The following is an 18,293-nucleotide window of genomic DNA, read 5'->3' as shown; positions in this document are numbered from 1 at the left end:
TGTCTCTGATCCATGCTCTTACCTCTTGCAGGAGGTCAGGGGCCAATCGCAGGAGAACGTAAAGGAGGTGAGCAGCTGCCCTTCGCATGAGGCCCCCATTCGGGTGCAGAACAGGGCAGGGCAGGGCGGCGGCCCGGGGCTTTATAAGGTAGTGAAGACTGGGCCCTCTGGTCACAACATCAGAAGCTGCCCAAACCTTAGGGGTATCCCCATTGGAATGTTAGTTCTTGGCAACAAGGTCAAGGCCATAGGCGAGGTACGCACTCACCCCAAATAATGCATTGTGTTATTTTTTTTATTTTTTTATTTTATTTTTTTTTGTGGCTGGAGTTGAATAAATCAGTCTGTTTAATTCACCTAATTGGCCAAAGCTGCTGTTAGTAGATTTTGGTCTCAGAAATTGGAGTTCCCCTCTTTTTCATGAATTTATTTTAAGAGTGAATATTGTAATCTTTCTTTCTGAATACATCGGCTGCTTTTGAGTGTGGGCGTGTGATTTTTATCTTACCACGTTTTGAGGTCTTAACTACTCTGTGCCTGCACCATTCATGAGTCTTCCTGCCTTACTAATTTAAGTACATTTGTTTGTAAATCCAATGCATTTTAAAGGTTTGTCTGGTGGAAGTATAATCACAAAATACTGGAGCCTTTCTCTGCCTTGACTGTATTTTTCTTACACTATTAACAAATCTGTCATTATACATTGAACTGTATGAATTGTCATTGGTCTTGTGATGAGTGGGGACTCTCGTCTTTTGGAAATGACCTGTCATTGGCTGCTGTGGCGTGTCATGCTGTTCAATAGTTTCCTCTCTGAGCCTGTAATGGAATGCCCTTTCTTGATCTGAGAGGTGCAGCCTGCACATACTAATACTTCCATCTATGTGTGTTTTTCCAAAATTATAATATTTCAGAAAGTTCATAAAAAACAACCTCCTGCATTTACCTTTCAATAAGCTACCCCTTGCTTAGAGTAAGTTTTTAAAAGCTATAACAGTTTTCTCCTGCAGTGTCTAATGATGCACAAAATCAATTTCATGTGAATCATCGCTTGTGGATTTTGTATGTGCGAATGAAATTCTGCATGTTGGTGATCTATTGTAGTAGAGTTTGTACCATGGTTTGTGCAGTAAAAGTAAGATCGAAGAAAAGTAAGTGCAGTAAGATCGAACAAGGGTTGATATGGAAATTTGTTGTGCCTGCTTTCTAGGGGAGGGCCGCACAGAGTTTGTAAATGTGGGTGACAAGTGTTCATTGTGTGTGGGTATGGATAAAGAGTGTTGTTTGTGTATCAGGTTGTCAACTCAGAGGGGACCTGGGTACAGCTGGATAAGAACAGTGTAGTGGAGTTCTGTGAAAGTGATGAAGGAGAGGCCTGGTCATTGGCCAGAGATCGTGGAGAAAATCAGTACCTTCGCCACGATGAGGGTAAGCCCATAGCTTGACCTCATTATCTTACCCTGCTTATAATCTCTTTAAACTCAATGGGGACATGTTTTAACTTTCAACTGATATATTGAAATATACCATGATCCAATTTTGTCTTAAAGAACAAGCATTGCTTGAGTGTGGGGCTCAGACACCACCACCCAGCCCCTTTTCTGTGCAGGCCTTCAACAGAGCCACAACTTCAAATGGAGCGCAAGGCTTTGATTATGGCATCTCCAACAACAAAGGTGAGGTCAGCTAGATGTTTTAAGAAGTTTCAAGAGGCCACATTATGCAAAAATATCCTTAACCTGCATATCACTTTGCTTTTAACATCCACATTCCTAACTCAGTTCATTTGCATCTAAGGGTGACCTCACAGATTTTAATCAAAGATTTCAGGTGACATTTATGCAATACTGATTATTTGCCTCAGCTCAACTTTGCTTGTGTGTGTTGGTTTTCCCCTGCTTTATTTAACAAGTAGTGTCTGACTTCTCCCTTAGCCTTTGATGTTTGATACATTACTCTATTTTAAATGTATCGAGAATTTCATGTCGGAGGAACACTTGGTACAATAAGCACAGATGTGTCGGTCAGTGCCTCTGAATTCACAGGTGCCATCGGTCACAAATCTATCATGCCTTTTAATTTATGCATGCATTGTATTGTGTCTGCCGTCTGTATTTCATGCCTAACATCTTTGCAATATCAGACATATGTCTATGTCTGTGTGGATGGGCCAGTCTCTGGACTACTATGGGCTATGTTTAGCAGGGTATTATAGGCTAACTGGAGCTGAACTTGTTTCTGTTCACCCTGTAATCCACGCTGTAAGAACTTACTGGCTAAGAAAAGATTAATCATTTATATAATCTGTGTTTTTCAAAAACTACTAAGAACTCTCAAAGGTGGGGTTGCCAACACCAGAGATTTGCAGGCTTCAGATGTTTCTTTCTGCCTGAATATTGTGCTGATGCTGTGACCATTTTCTTTCATACAGCTTTTCTCTTCCTCACTTCGCTTGTAAAAGGTGTTTGGTCTTTTGAGACACTTAGTTATGCTAATCAGAAAACCATGATTATGTAAATAATACAGAGATCTTTCTGTCAAAGCAGGCTATTTCTGCAGAATAAAGGATTAATTTAAATTTGTCTTTCCAAGTGTCTGGATAAAAGCCAGATGCTATTCCATAATCAAGTATACATTTTATCAGGCAGATCATAATAATGACACCACCAAATGCAAATCTTTGTAGGTCTGACTGCAGTCCAAAGCGTGAAAGCTATAAAAGCCCTCCGCATGACTGCAAATGTTAAAATCACATTTGCTTTCACACAAGTAGAAAGATGCCTGTGTTTTATGTATTTTTGGCCAACATTAACATGGGTAGAACCCTGTAAGTGGCTTCTTATACAGGCTGATAATTGGTGGTAGTTACACTTTGGAGTAGTCAAGCTTATGTGACCTAGAGAGCTGGATGCACTCTCCACTGTTTGCTCCTCTTGAGATGGTTTGAGCTAACTGGTAGCAGTCAATCTTGAATACTTCCTGATGACTTTGTGCTCTGCTTTTTTTATGTTTGATGACCAAGATGCACATGTTAGCAAAGTGTGAAAGTGAAAGATGTGGCTTGCCCAACAAATTTCACTCAATTCGATTGCTGCTTCGCTCTGTAGATTTGGTGAAAGCCTGTAGTGAATACAAACTAAGATGAAATTGCTCATCGCAAGCATTGAAAATCCTCCAGTGTCAAGTCACTTAATGTTCTCATGCAGAAAGTCTCATTCAAGACTTTAACTTCTTGACCCTGGAAACGCATACAGTAGTAGTTCATCTGCCCATCTATTCTGTTGTGGGAGATAATTGGATGACTTACTTTTAGAAATAATAAGTGAATGACAGTTCACCCCCCCCCCCCCCCCCCAAGACCCTCTTTTGAAAACATCAAACCATAGTATAAGCTGTAGTTTGTCCCCTTACTCTGTCTCCATGTTGCAGGTGACCGGTTGAGTGCCATACTGAATTCCATTCAGTCTGGGCCCTTCCTCTCAGCAGCTCCCTCCTCCTCCATATTTGAGCAAGCCGCCCAACCTCCCTCCTCCTCTTCCCTTGTCCACAGCCCATTTGTGTTTGGACAATCCCCCTCCCAACTGTCTCAGCCACAACCACAGCTTCTAAGTAAGTCTGTCCTGCTTTTTGACAGCGCTTGCTTGCACAAGTGTTGCTCCTTTTCCTGCTGAGTTTTCTTTTTGCAAAATTTGTACTCTATTCATTTTATTCTATCTATTTTCTGGAGAGTGCAGGAGCATGATACATAACGCTGCAGTTATGTTCTAAAGTGCAGAAATATCCTTAACAAGCAGTCAAGTCTATTATTCATTGTTTCAATCTTGTTTCTAAAACAATCAAGTGACACTGCCTTCGAAAAAGCATGCATTTACAGGTATTTTCACTTGTTTTAGAAAACATGATTTCAAACTTTAATACTAGACTAAACAAAATGGATATTTTGCCACTTGCTCAAATAATAGGCTGAGTTTCTCGTTTTTATGTCTGCCGTCTTGTTTAGGCTGCTGTTCCTCTCTTCTTTATCTCTTCAGTACTGATTTAACTTTAGATGTGCATCCTCCATCATTGAATAACACCTTATTTTATTTTATTCCTCCACCAGCCCAGGGCTAAATTAGAACAGAGTTCAGTCTACAGTAACCAAAATTAGCAGTAAAATTAAGCCGTAAAGTAAGCAGTAAAATTTCATTTATTTCTATAAATATACTACCACTGTATAAATAATGGGACTATTTATTACCTTACAACAAGATCCAGAATATCTGTTTGAAGCTTTTTTAGTCTGAAACACTTTTTGTTGTTGTTGTTGTTTTTTATGTTAGTCTTTTCTTCTGTATTTATATTTTTGTCTATTTGTAGTTTTTTTTTTTTTTTCTTAACCTGCTCCTATTTCGTTTGGAGCCCAGAAAGAGGGAACAATCATGGAGGGGAAAAACCCATGCTCTCAAACATATACCTGAAATATATCAAGTTCATGCCATTAGTATATTAATGCATGTGCCCTTTACACGTTGGATGACTTATTTACATAGGGTTTGTTATGATCTTGGATGGAGATTTTACATGTTAAACACAACATGCCTTAGCCATGTGTTACAAGGTAATGGACTATTTGCTGTAAAATGCTGATACTGAGGATGTTTATGTATCTTCAAACTTTGGCTCAGTCCACTTAAAGGTGTTTTCTACTCACTAAAAGAAGGGAGGGGGGAAAATATGGAAATTATAAATGCACAGTCTTTTTTTCCTCCATGACACCTACAGGGCTCTGTAATCTCTTTTCCTTTACTGTTAGTGTCTCTTTCTGTCTTTCAGTTTCTCTGCCTTTCTGCTACTCTTTCCCACACATTAACATTTGCCTCTTTCTATATTTTGCCCTGTTGACTTGACCCCATAGCCTCTATTAGATTTCTTACTTTTTCTTCGGGGTGGCTTCCTTGCATTCCATGCCTTGTTTGTTTATCTGCTCCACTGTTTTCAGCTGTAGATGGCTCATCTCGCAGCCTTGCTTCTCGTGAGCGTGTGCACAAAAGCAGTGTGTCCTTGGCTGGGCATGGCACTTCTCTCTCATCTCTCGTTCTAAGGCAAAAGGGTGGGTAATCCCAGCATGCATGCCATCTTAAAACTGAGCAGAGGGTGGGTAGGAACACACGAAACTGCAGTGTGCTTTGTGGTCGTTATAATCTTGTGTGCCGTTTAGAGCGATGCCCCTAAAGTACAAAGAACCACAGTTGATACTAGCTAAATACAATGTTACAATTAAGAGGGGAAAATGGTAATACAAATACTTTCAAAATGAGTTCTGGAAATCTTGAGTTATTCGACTAATGTCCATTAAAACATCTATTTCTGGCTAATTCTCAGGCTACATTCAGGAGAAGTCCCAAGACTAGGCTGGAATCAGTTTTTCATCAGTTTTCCATGGTCCACTAGCTATTCTCATTCATATCACAGTTTGTTCACTATTAGACAGACCACTCTGTGTGAAAAACACACCTTGTGAAATACAGGTTTCACCCACTGTTATCATAAAAGTAAAGTTTAGTTCATGACATTTTATCATGTCCTTTAAACATTACATTTTTTTATTTTTCACTCGGATCTTGAGTTTTTTATCTAGAGTTACAGTAAACTATTTGTGTCGTTGCCTTGTTTTGTGGTAATTGCATTTGAATTATCAACATTTAGGTGAACGAGAAAACCTGATGACCAGTGCAAGGCCCATGTCCCCAGCCTCCAAACACCGTCAGGAAAATCGCTCTCCCAAACAAGAGAGTCGAGGAAGCCGCTTGTCAGAACAGAGCAGGATCAAGACAAGTGAGAGTGGACTCTCTGCCAGTGAAGCTCTCGTTTTGCGATCAGACACAGCCAAGCTGAGGTCTGACTCTCACAGCCGCTCTCACTCGCCCAATCACAACACTCTTCAGGCTCTAAAGGCAGATGGTAGAACCTCCGGATTTCGGGCTGAGTCCCCGAACCCTGGCTCTCGTTCCTCTTCTCCCAAACAAAAGGGACTATCCTCCTCAGGAAGGTCTAGTCCATCTAGCAACTCCTCCCCTCAACACTCGTCCTCCACCCAACATGACAAGAACCTACAACCTAAAGTTAGTCCATCTTCCAAAGCTCGGCTGGACCCTCCCAGAGAGAGATCCAAATCAGATTCATACACTCTGGACCCAGACACACTCAGAAAGAAAAAGGTTCCACTTACAGAGCCGCTTAGAGGCAGATCTACCTCCCCCAAACCATCTACTAAAGATCCAAATAAGGGTGTGATCAGCAATGCAGAAAACCGCGTTCCTTCTCCACATGTAACCCAGGAGAACCTCCACAGTGAAGTAGTGGAGGTGTGCACCTCTAGTGCTCTTATCTCCAATGAGGACACCAATGATGAGAACGTGGAAGCCCGTAATGCTGACGAGAGCTCATGTAAGGTTCATTTTAGCATTGGAAAAGCCCCTGTAAAGGAGGAACTAGAGAGCCGCTCTTCGCCTAAAGTCAGTCGCAAAAACTCCAGTCGACACACGCGGCCTAAAAAGGATAAATCGGGCCCTCTATTTAAAGGTGAAAGCACATCAAGGATCACAGAGCCTGCCAAACAGGCCATGTCACCCTCTGTGGCTGAATGTGCACGAGCAGTCTTCGCAGCATTCCTTTGGCATGAAGGTATTGTCCACGATGCCATGGCCTGCTCCTCCTTCCTGAAGTTCAACCCAGACTTAACCAAAGAGCATGCACCAATCCGCAGCTCCCTGGGAGGACAGGGGGCTGAGGAAAAGGAGAGCAAGTTAAAGAACCGCCACTCTTTAGAGATCTCCTCTGCACTAAACATGTTTAATATTGCTCCTCATGGCCCAGACATCTCCAAAATGGGAAGCATCAACAAAAACAAGGTGCTGTCTATGCTGAAGGAACCTCCATTGCCAGAGAAATGTGAGGATGGGAAAGAGGCCATTTCCTATGAGATGAATTCTCATCCCTCAATGAGGGCAAAGTCAATCTTACCGTTAACATTACAGCATTTGGTGGCATTCTGGGAGGACATATCAATGGCAACCATCAAGGCAGCAACTCAGAACATGATCTTCCCCAGCCCAGGGTCAAGTGCAATCTTAAAAAAGAAGGAACATGAAAAAGACAGTAAAAAGGCAAAGAAGGAAAAAAAGAAAAGGGAGAAGGCAGAGGTGCGCCCAAGAGGGAATCTGTTTGGAGAGATGGCACAGCTCGCCATGGGTGGACCAGAGAAAGACACCATCTGTGAGCTTTGCGGGGAATCTCACCCTTACCCTGTCACCTACCATATGAGACAAGCTCATCCAGGTAAGAATTCAGAAAGTTATAGGTAGAGTGTTGTGGTAAGGTAAATGTAGATTAGTCATTCAGATTGTCTTTTAGTATGTCAGTTTCATATAGCAACTTTGAGAAAAGTGCCATAAGTTTAAAATATGTTCTGTGCTCCCTCCTATGTGTTTCTATGGAAGGCTGTGGACGCTATGCTGGAGGCCAGGGCTACAACAGTATTGGGCACTTCTGTGGTGGTTGGGCTGGGAACTGTGGAGATGGAGGCATTGGAGGCAGCACCTGGTACCTGGTCTGCGATCGTTGTCGGGAAAAGTACCTTAGAGAGAAACAGACTGCTGCCAGGGAAAAGGTAATTTGCTGCCGCTGCAAGGTTTGCAAGGAACTGAACCACTGTCAACTTTTTTCATCAGTCTGAGTTCTGTGACTATACAAACCAAACTCAATCTGCATGTTCTTCGTCAGGTAAAGCAGTCAAGAAAGAAACCTCTGCAGGTAAAGACCCCAAGGGCTTTGCCCACTATGGAGGCCCACCAGGTGATTCGGGCAAACGCTTTATTCCTGCTGTCCCTGAGCAGTGCTGCTGAGCCCAGCATGCTGTGCCACCACCCTCCCCGGCCTCTGCATTCCCAACTGCTTCCCAGCCTCAAGGAAGGCGTGTCAGATGAACTTCCCAATAAAATGGGTTGTCTCTACCTACAGACACTAGCTAGGTAGCTAACAGCTCAGCTAATAATTGCTTACGTTTTGTTCGTAAGAAAACCTAATAGTAATGTGCGACTCACTCTCCCCTGACTGACCAGGCAACACACAGAAAACTTTGGGGCTTACCAAGATGATAATCTCTTCCAAGATGAGATGAGGTATTTGCGCTCAACATCTGTTCCCGCTCCTTACATTTCGGTCACCCCAGATGCCTGCCCAAATGTGTTTGAGGAACCAGAGAGTAATATGAAATCAATGCCACCCAGGTAAGTAGTTCCATTTTCTGTCATTGTGATATTTCATACTGTAACTTAAAAATGTTCTTGTGACACAGCTTTTTACTTTACATCAACTATAAAGGGGCATATATGCAAAATGATTAATATGTATATTCAACACCATTTTGTCACCTCTGCCGATTTCTTCTTAAATTTGTTGAGATATTTAAATTTCCCAGAATAAGAAAGGTATGTTCAAAGCAGACCAGCAAAACATTGCCATTTTTTCATTCAAATATACACCACCCTCCCACCTCCCATATAGATTGACAGCAAGCACCATTGCATATTGTTCAAAAAAATGTGCCTTTATTGTTAAGACTCTTTATTATGACCAGCCTCATCCTGTAGCCTGAGTGCTTCAGTTTCTGTATAGGGCTTGTGTTTTTATGTCAATCAGAAAAACTGTAGCATGACATTAGTCGTTCAGAGTGGATAAAAATATCTTATTGTTTAACAAAAGTTTTCTTATAATTACTGCCAGAGTCTGTTCATATATATACATCCATCTCATCCTCCCACCCTCAATAGCTGTTGAAAAAACACACACTGTTTTGGCAGCTAACACTCATTTATGATTATGTAAAAAATCTGAACAGATTGTATGTCTTCAGAGATATTTTACCTTGAGGTTAAACACTGGTTATCTCTCTTTGTCCTTATGGGCTCTCTTTTAGTCTCGAAACCAGTCCAATCACAGACAGCGACACCGCTAAGCGCACAGTGTTTCAGAGGTCTTACTCAGTCGTAGCCTCTGAGTATGACAAGCAACACTCACCCTCTCCAGCCCGAGTCAAAGCTGTGCCCAGGCGTAGGGTCCACAGTGGGGATGCAGGTAATGACACGTAATCATTACAGAAATCACTATTGATTATTGAATTACAGCATCCATCTGTATCATCCACCTGCTCTCTCCTCCATTTAGAGGTGGGATCCTCCTTGTTGAGGCACCCTTCTCCAGAGCTTTCCCGGCTGATCTCAGCCCACGGCTCTCTCAGTAAGGGAGAGAGGAACTTCCAGTGGCCTGTTCTGGCTTTTGTTATCCAGCACCATGACCTGGAGGGCCTGGAGGTGGCCATGAAGCACGCACTGAGAAAGTCTGCCTGCAGAGTGTTTGCCATGGAGGTATGCCAGTCTGAGCTGCAGTACCTTTTTTTTACAGAGCTCAATCATGCTCTAATTATATCTTATTATAGACCAGTAACTCTGGGTTATAGGCAGTTAGTTTGCGGAATATTGTGAGTTAATCAAGTTAATGTGGATAGTAAATTAGCAGTTATGTTTTAATTTGACTTAATGTTATATTTATGTAATAATAAGACTAATTCTTATGATTTACTCATGGTATTCCTGTCAGGCATTCAACTGGCTGCTGTGCAATGTGATCCAAACCACCTCTCTGCACGACATCCTGTGGCATTTTGTGGCATCTCTCACCCCTTCTCCTTTTGAACCTGAGGATGAGGAAGATGATGAGAACAAGGGGAACAAAGAAAATGTAGAACAGGTAAAGACTCATTCAGCACACAGCTTTACCTTTTCTTTGTTGTGGCAACTTAGAATTCTGAACATGCTGAACTGCACACTACAGGAAAGAGACCTTGGTGTTTGTGAACATCCTCTCTCGGACATTGTCATCGCCGGAGAGGCAGCCCATCCTCTCCCGCACACTTTTCACCGCCTCCTCCAGACCATCTCTGACCTGATGATGTCACTACCTAGTGGCAGCTCACTTCAGCAGATGGCGCTTAGGTACATTTTCTGCTAGAAAATAAATCAGTTTTTAATCTATTGTGTAAGTATCTTTTAACACTAACTCTAGTATTTTTTTTGTATTATGTACATTTCATTAGAATCTGTTTATGATTTTATACTTTTAGGTGCTGGAGTCTCAAGTTCAAGCAATCAGACCACCAGTTCCTCCACCAGAGCAATGTTTTTCATCACATTAACAACATCTTGTCCAAGTCAGATGACGGAGACAGTGAAGAAAGCTTCAACATCAGTGTGCAGTCAGGCTACGAAGCAATGAGCCAGGTTAGAAAATTACATTTACTTATACATTACATCTGTCTTCCTTTGATCAACACCAATTGAGCCACCAGAAAGAATCCTCTTGTTATCGTCTGTTGTGCGCTGACGTGACTTTAATGTATCTGTATGTTGTGATAGGATCTCTGCCTGGTGACCTGTCTGAAGGACCTGACCAGTGTAGTAGACATCAAGACGTCTAGTCGTCCTGCAATGATTGGCAGCCTAACAGACGGCTCTACGGAGACCTTCTGGGAGTCTGGAGATGAGGACAAGAACAAAACCAAGAGCATTACCATTAGCTGTGTAAAAGGCATAAATGCCTCAAATGTATCTGTTCATGTTGACAACTCCAGAGACATTGGGGTAAGGGGCAACAACAAACCAGGCACTGACTTGTTTGGGGACTTTTAGATTTTAAATATATATAAAAGGCTACACTGGAAAGAATATGACACTGTATTTAAGTGAATTTAATTATAACTCCACAGAACAAAGTCACATCAGTTACATTCCTGTGTGGAAAAGCAATCGAGGACCTATGCAGAATCAAACAGGTATGGTAAATTTCTTTGCAATGAATAAGTTGAGTAAAAATAATATACTTGTGTATATACACTGTATTTTTACTTACAATGAAGTACTATAATCAAAGCTATTCTCAAAACACAAACAGGTAGCTTGTTTTCATGTCTTTTTTTGTTGTGTTATACTGTTTATATCAGCTTATACTTTTTCTGATTCCCAAATTATATTGTCCCTTCTCTTTCACGGGATCAACATACACTTTTATTGTTATAAGTTTTAATATACTGCACATTTACCTTATGCCTTTTCATCCTAGGTTGACCTTGATTCACGTCACATGGGCTGGGTAACCAGTGAGCTTCCTGGAGGTGATCATCATGTGATCAAGGTGGAACTAAAAGGTCCTGAAAACACTCTGAGGGTTCGCCAAGTCAAAGTTCTTGGTTGGAAAGAGGGTGAGAGCATCAAGATTATAGGGCAGATCTCAGCCAGCATGGCCCAGCAGAAGAACTGCGAGGCAGAAACACTACGAGTTTTTCGCCTCATCACCTCACAGGTATGCCTTAACTGCTTCATCCATGTGCCTTATTGTTACATTATTCAGTTAATTTATTTCTGTTGGAAATTGTTTTATTGTCTTTCAAACTTTAATGTTATGTCTGTGTGTGTATTTAGGTCTTTGGAAAACTAATAAGTGGAGACGCAGAACCAACTCCGGAACAAGAGGAGAAAAACCTGCTTTCGTCACCAGAGGGAGAAGACAAGGTCTGCTCTCGGATAGTTTAACTGACTTGTTTACTTACTTGCATATTTAGCGACCTTTAACCTAATGTTTGTCTGTTTTTGTTTTTTTAAATAGGTACCATCTGATGCAGACCTTAAAGAGCACATGGTTGGCATCATATTCAGCAGAAGCAAACTGACCAACCTGCAGAAACAGGTGAATGTGTAGTTCCTCTAACCTTCCTCAAATCTTCTCAAATCTAACAGGATGAGCGCCTCTAACCTAACGAATGGATTAATTTCCAGGTGTGCGCACACATTGTCCAAGCCATCCGTATGGAGGCAACACGTGTGAGAGAGGAGTGGGAGCACGCCATCTCCAGTAAAGAGAATGCCAACTCCCAACCCAGTGATGATGACGCCTCCTCCGATGCCTACTGTTTTGAACTCCTGTCCATGGTCCTAGCTTTGAGTGGCTCAAATGTGGGCCGCCAGTACCTTGCTCAGCAGTTGACACTCTTGCAAGACCTGTTTTCTCTGCTGCACACAGCTTCCCCACGAGTACAGAGACAGGTAGGCGAGTGGACACACTTGCAAATTTGGTTTAGTCGCATGAAAGTTACTGTTAAAAGGTACCCTGTGGAGTGTTCCTGTAAACACATTTTCCTTTTGTTCTGAGGAAGCTGACTTATCCATTAAACAATTGCAACACTAGAATTTAAAAATTTTCAAACATAGACTGGTTACACCCATATTTAATATCTTGCAGTCCTCCACTTACCTGCATTTGCAAGTGTTTTGATACATTACCACCACCAACTGTCAGTCAGAGGAATTGCATGAAACAGGCAGTAATGTGTATTATACTTGCCTTCATGCTCAAGGGTATTTGTGTCCTTGTGCACACTGGACACAATGCTTAGTCAGAGGAGATTTTTAATAATGTTAATACGTTTTTAAATACAGTGGATACTTTAAATGCTTTAAGTGTTAGAGGACTGTAGCAGTTTTCACAGGGTGTCTATATGATTTGCTACATGTAGAGAAGGATGTTTCTCACATATATTTGCAAGCGATCCCCAACCAAGTACTGGCTGTTGGTGACCATGCGGTCATGATGAAGTAAAATCAATTATTTAAATACATATTCTATTTATTTTCTGTGTGTGTGTATATGTGTTAAGTTAAATACCATGTTACACAAAAAAAGTCATCTGATCTTCTTCACTGCTTTTCAGGTAACGTCACTGCTTAGACGAGTCCTTCCAGAGGTGACACCTGTGAGACTTGCCAGCGTCATCGGGGTGAAAGCTCTGCCACCAGCAGACATCAGTGACATCATCCACTCCACAGAGAAAGGTGACTGGAATAAACTCGGTATTCTTGACATGTTCCTGGGCTGCATTGCAAAAGCCCTCACCGTGCAACTGAAAGCCAAAGGCACAACCATCTCTGGTACAGCCGGCATGGCTGCTGGCAAAGGGGTCACAACTGTGACACTACCCATGATCTTCAACTCTAGGTGAGCATTTTCTTGGCCTGTTGCAATGTTCAAAAGTATGTAATTTATTATAGTCATAAACACAAATTCACTTATGCTGTGGGAAATGACAAATTCTTTGGCATTCCTTATGTTCAGTTACATCCGCAGAGGGGAGAGCCACTGGTGGATGAAAGGCTCCACTCCTCCTCAGATTGCAGAGATCATCATAAAGCTGGTCAAAGACATGGCAGCTGTAAGTTCCTGCTTATATCATTCTCTCCTATTTAACTGTCTGCACCTCTCATGAAACATGGAACTATGTTCATCATCTTTGTAGTATTTTTATTGTGGTATTTTGTGAGCGTTATGATACAAAGAAAACTATCTTTAACACAGTTGTGTGCTGTTTTAGGGCCACCTTTCAGATGCTTGGTCGAGAGTCACCAAAAATGCAATAGCTGAGACGATCATAGCACTGACCAAAATGGAGGAGGAGCATCGGTCACCTGTACGGTGTATCGCGACCACAAGGGTATGAACTATTTACATCATAAAGAACACATTTTTAAAAATAAAGGGCATAAAGTAATACAAAATTTCTTGTACTTGCTCATAGCTGTGGCTTGCCTTAGCATCACTTTGTGTGCTGGACCAGGACCATGTAGACAGGCTCTCTTCTGGTCGCTGGATGGGTAAAGATGGACAGCAGAAACAGATGGTGAGAACAATATAAAAGGCTATGTGCTATAATATATAGTAATAAATGACTTATCAGGTAAACAATATTTATTTTCTCCTCTTCTATCCACAGCCCATGTGTGACAACCATGATGATGGTGAGACGGCAGCCATTATCCTGTGTAACATTTGTGGAAACCTCTGCACCGACTGTGACCGCTTTCTCCACCTGCACAGACGCACACGCTCTCACCAGAGACAGGTGGGGTTGATCTCTTTTTCTGGGTTATGAATAAAGTAGAACTATTTATAACTAAAATGTAAAGTACAGCGGGAAAGTGTAAATTCATTTTTCTTTGCGGCTGCTTTCAGGTGTTCAAGGAGGAAGAGGAGGCAATAAAAGTGGATCTTCATGAAGGATGTGGGAGGACCAAGCTCTTCTGGCTCATGGCTCTGGCTGACTCTAAGACTATGAAGGCTATGGTGGAGTTCAGAGAGCACACAGGTGCCGTAACATGTACACAGATCAATATGACTGTATGGGTGTTGTTTGTGTTGCTTATTTATTATTGAAAGAAATGCTTAATTTGTGTAAAAATTATGTTTCCAACCATTGTACCTCCAGAATCTAAACCCGATCTGACAAATTGTAATATTTTATAGGTAAACCAGCTTCTAGCAGCTCAGATGCCTGCAGGTTCTGTGGTACGAGGAATGGCACGGAGCTGTCAGCAGTTGGCAGCGTCTGCTCAGATCCAGACTGCCAGGTATATAACATCAACTATTAATGAGATTATTACTATCCATTATTACACTAATTATTTATTTATATATGTACTCTGTCAAGATTCAAATCACAGAAACCTAATTCATGTCACAGTTGAAGGATTTTGTTGATTCACAGAAGTAGAATTTGAAGTCTGAGTGGAAAAATATTTGAAATACTGAGCTATAGTTTGTTTAAGAGCCTGGTCTTATAACTGCATCCATTGTGATTATGATAATGGAGATGCATATATCTAGCCAAGACATGGAAGAACTGTTCTAAAGTAAAGCTTTTACTTAACCTACAGTATTTGACACACTACTATGTTTCACTAATTTCACTCATGCCGTATGTAGGAGTACGCTAAATTGGCTTGCAGCAAGACTCATCCTTGTGGACATCCCTGTGGAGGAGTTAAGAATGAAGAGACCTGTCTCCCATGTTTGCATGGCTGTGACAAGAACACTGGCTGTCTGAAACAGGATGCAGATGACATGTGTATGATCTGCTTCACAGAAGCCCTCTCTGCTGCTCCTGCTGTACAGGTACCTCTAAATACGACTTGTTTATCCAGAAGGTTTAAAAGTTTCACTTGGTAGGTGTAAGTGTGATATCATTTATCTTTAACTCTTTGTTCTCTTTCCAGTTGGACTGCACTCATGTGTTCCACCTTCAGTGTACTCGGCGTGTTCTTGAAAATCGTTGGCTTGGGCCTAGGATCACATTTGGGTTTATGTTGTGTCCCATTTGCAAGGTAAGATGTTACCTGATCCTCTCTGACTTAAGAGATTAACTCAGCAACGACAACGCTGTAAACAGCCTCCACCGCACCTTGATGTTGATTAAGCTTGGTTTGCCTAAATAAATTGTTGGAATACCTCAATTTTTAGTAAAGCATTTGCTTGCTGTCATTATCGTTAAACACAGTGAAACCCCACAGAACTACCTATAAAAACAAGGGCTGATTTGTTTATTTATTTGTTCACCTCCAGAACAAAATCAATCACTCAGTCATTAAGGACCTGCTTGACCCTATCAAGGAACTTTATGAAGATGTAAGGAGAAAGGCTCTGATGAGGCTGGAGTATGAGGGTCTGCATAAAAGTGAGGCAATAACTACACCAGGAGCACGCTTCCACAACGACCCTGCAGGCTTTGCCATGAACAGATACGCATATTATGTCTGTTACAAGTGCAAGAAGGTACCGCATAAATTAAACATGCGAAAATGTTTATATTTAAATGTTTTTCGGTAGAAAAATAACGGGTGTCCTTTTTCTAGGCCTACTTTGGAGGAGAGGCTCGCTGTGATGCAGAGGCAGGACAGGGAGATGACTATGACCCCAGTGAGCTGATCTGTGGAGCATGCTCAGATGTCTCTAGGGCTCAAGTGAGTAAATTATGTCTGTGAGGATCATAAACTAGCTGGTCTAAAACAATTGTTGCACATGGTAAATGTGCATATTCACCTACAGTACTTGTCAAGAGTCTATGATGCTATAAATAGCATGCTAGGTTAGCCTAGTTTAGCAAAACTAGAGAAAGAGGTAAAGAGCTACACTGGTGTGGTATTAAAAAATAGGTATCAAAATCCACCTACCATAATGTTTAAAGCGGACTAAATAAAATGTATAGTGATGGTTACATACTAAACAACTTCCTTATCAGACCAGTGACTCTTGACTCTTATCAGAACTATGAGGTTATGAGGAAATGTTTACTTCAGAAATCTAGTACCAATCTTCTCTCGTTCTCAGCAAGAAAATATAGCCACAATATGCAGCTGTTGCTTGCAAACAGTGTGTATCTGTTCTCATTACACAAAAATATAATCGCAACCCCTGATATCCCCTGTGTGCTTTCACCAGATGTGCTCCAAACATGGCACAGACTTCCTCGAGTATAAATGTCGGTACTGCTGCTCTGTGGCTGTTTTCTTCTGCTTTGGTACCACACACTTCTGCAACGCCTGCCATGACGACTTCCAGAGAATGACCAGTGTCCCCAAAGAGGAATTACCCCACTGTCCTGCAGGTGCTTAAAGATTTTATTGGCCATATTTATCTTTAAAATGTCAACATTTTTTAATTGTAGCAATAGTCTGAGCAAGATCATCTGTAAGTAATCTGTATTGTCCCAACAAACACCTCCTTTTATTACATTAATGCTAATAAGGCCAATGATGAGGGCTGTTGGAGGTATAGGCTTCAAATGCAAGTAATGAATACCTTGTTTGACTGGAAGAAATAAGTGGGATTTTAATTCTCAAAACTGAAAGATAAAAAGACTCCATATAACAAAGACAAAAACACTTACTTATTGGTTGCAAATATGAGACTGAAAGCAATCAGATGTAACTGAGATGTAATCATTGTCTTTTCTGCCACAGGGCCCAAAGGCAAGCAATTGGAGGGTACTGAGTGCCCTTTGCATGTGGTCCATCCACCAACAGGTGAGGAGTTCGCCCTGGGCTGTGGGGTGTGCAGGAATGCCCACACCTTCTAAACGACAAGAGACTCTTACTGAAAACCAGTTCGTCTACTGTGATTTCTGGCTGCTGCTCCTGAAGCTCAGTCGTGAAGCTTGGCTCTTGTATTGCCAAGCCTCCTGGACCCTGGACCAGGTTTCTGCTCTGTGCCCGAGAGTTCTCGGGGGGTGATCTTCTACCAACATCAGTATCTGGGCTCTGCTGCAAACTGTGGCTGTGCGAATGGCGGCTCCTGTGGATTCAGAGTAACCTGAATGAAAAAAACAACAATAGAATTTTAAAAAAAGAAAAAAATGAACATAACTTGTGACGTGTTTGCATGCGGCCGTTGTATTCCCTCGGCTTCTATAGACATTGCACACCACCTGATCACACCTCCTGATGAAGGGCATCAATACCAGATTAAACGTTGAATATGAAATAACATTTGCTTAAAGGAACTATGGATCAGCGTGGGGTTAAAAAAAAAAGGAACAGGCTGTATTTCCAGCTTCCTAACTATATATTTAAGATATTGGTATATGTAAACATTTTTCGTAATCTTGTACAGTATTCTCCAATGTCAAGTGCATCATCGGTTGACTGACAAAAAAAAAAAGAGAACAGGTGGATAAGACTGTTAAGAATATTATCTTTGGGAGGAAAATAGTGTACGATTTATCCTATCTTGTATATAATGATACCATTCAGAATAGCTGTCTCCAAAATTGCTACTCTTCACTTCAGTTTTGTTTGATATTCTGGGTTATGTTTTGAGCCAGAACTTTTAATGAAGTGCAATACTGGGTGTGCCTCCTGTTTTGCAGCTGTTTAACCTATGGAATGTATGTCTATAAAGCCACTGTACATTTTTATACAGTAGACAGTTGTAATTCCCCCCCATTGTCTAAATGTCAGACCTCTTCTGTTTTCTGGAAATGCGATGGAGTCTGGCACATGCAGTGAATAATGATGGATGTAATTCCGATTTGCAGCTGTGTTTAACGAAATATAAAACTTAAACCCTACAGTAATACAAAAGGGAAAAAAAGAAAAACCGTAGCGAGACTGATTACAGCTGAATTATGTGAGGGGCCATTCTTCACACCAAATACAATTGTGCACCTGTAAAGCTTTTCCCTAGTAGGAGGCAGGGGTGGGTTGGGGTCAGGAAAACAGAGTATGGAAAAAAAGCAGCTGCTGTTATATTAAAAGCTTAATACTTGTGAATCTGCTCTGTAATATCTGTGGTGGATGGAGTTGAATGGTAATAAACCAGGTTCTCTGTTTAGCAAAGTTCAATGTGTCATTTTTTTAAAGCAGTGTTTAAATTAC

General features: G+C 41.4%; 1 protein-coding gene across 4 annotated transcripts in view; it reads left to right on the top strand.

Moving 5' to 3' along the window:
* Positions 1 to 17,582, top strand: part of mycbp2 (MYC binding protein 2) — a 59,910-nt gene extending 42,328 nt beyond the window's left edge. Inside the window, exons 53-85 of one of the 4 annotated variants that reach the window (XM_067516055.1) lie at positions 32 to 256; positions 1,296 to 1,428; positions 1,551 to 1,676; positions 3,430 to 3,609; positions 4,982 to 5,092; positions 5,689 to 7,320; positions 7,482 to 7,651; positions 7,765 to 8,012; positions 8,103 to 8,270; positions 8,960 to 9,117; positions 9,208 to 9,407; positions 9,640 to 9,789; positions 9,874 to 10,034; positions 10,163 to 10,319; positions 10,455 to 10,679; positions 10,805 to 10,870; positions 11,158 to 11,397; positions 11,517 to 11,606; positions 11,701 to 11,781; positions 11,871 to 12,137; positions 12,803 to 13,086; positions 13,204 to 13,300; positions 13,460 to 13,579; positions 13,664 to 13,765; positions 13,859 to 13,987; positions 14,098 to 14,230; positions 14,389 to 14,492; positions 14,848 to 15,036; positions 15,138 to 15,245; positions 15,484 to 15,693; positions 15,774 to 15,881; positions 16,360 to 16,525; positions 16,881 to 17,582. In XM_067516055.1, the coding sequence (XP_067372156.1) occupies positions 32 to 256; positions 1,296 to 1,428; positions 1,551 to 1,676; positions 3,430 to 3,609; positions 4,982 to 5,092; positions 5,689 to 7,320; positions 7,482 to 7,651; positions 7,765 to 8,012; positions 8,103 to 8,270; positions 8,960 to 9,117; positions 9,208 to 9,407; positions 9,640 to 9,789; positions 9,874 to 10,034; positions 10,163 to 10,319; positions 10,455 to 10,679; positions 10,805 to 10,870; positions 11,158 to 11,397; positions 11,517 to 11,606; positions 11,701 to 11,781; positions 11,871 to 12,137; positions 12,803 to 13,086; positions 13,204 to 13,300; positions 13,460 to 13,579; positions 13,664 to 13,765; positions 13,859 to 13,987; positions 14,098 to 14,230; positions 14,389 to 14,492; positions 14,848 to 15,036; positions 15,138 to 15,245; positions 15,484 to 15,693; positions 15,774 to 15,881; positions 16,360 to 16,525; positions 16,881 to 16,996 (6,654 nt within the window). In that variant the 3' untranslated portion in view covers positions 16,997 to 17,582. The remainder of the gene's footprint in view (positions 1 to 31; positions 257 to 1,295; positions 1,429 to 1,550; positions 1,677 to 3,429; positions 3,610 to 4,981; positions 5,093 to 5,688; positions 7,321 to 7,481; positions 7,652 to 7,764; positions 8,013 to 8,102; positions 8,271 to 8,959; positions 9,118 to 9,207; positions 9,408 to 9,639; positions 9,790 to 9,873; positions 10,035 to 10,162; positions 10,320 to 10,454; positions 10,680 to 10,804; positions 10,871 to 11,157; positions 11,398 to 11,516; positions 11,607 to 11,700; positions 11,782 to 11,870; positions 12,138 to 12,802; positions 13,087 to 13,203; positions 13,301 to 13,459; positions 13,580 to 13,663; positions 13,766 to 13,858; positions 13,988 to 14,097; positions 14,231 to 14,388; positions 14,493 to 14,847; positions 15,037 to 15,137; positions 15,246 to 15,483; positions 15,694 to 15,773; positions 15,882 to 16,359; positions 16,526 to 16,880) is intronic. The other 3 variants (XM_067516056.1, XM_067516057.1, XM_067516058.1) reach the window with 3 other exon arrangements.
* Positions 17,583 to 18,293: the final 711 nt, after the last annotated feature.

This window comes from Channa argus, chromosome 9 (genome assembly GCF_033026475.1).
Source record: "Channa argus isolate prfri chromosome 9, Channa argus male v1.0, whole genome shotgun sequence".
Classification (NCBI taxonomy): domain Eukaryota; kingdom Metazoa; phylum Chordata; class Actinopteri; order Anabantiformes; family Channidae; genus Channa; species Channa argus.
This window is presented reverse-complemented; position numbering and strand designations above follow the sequence as displayed.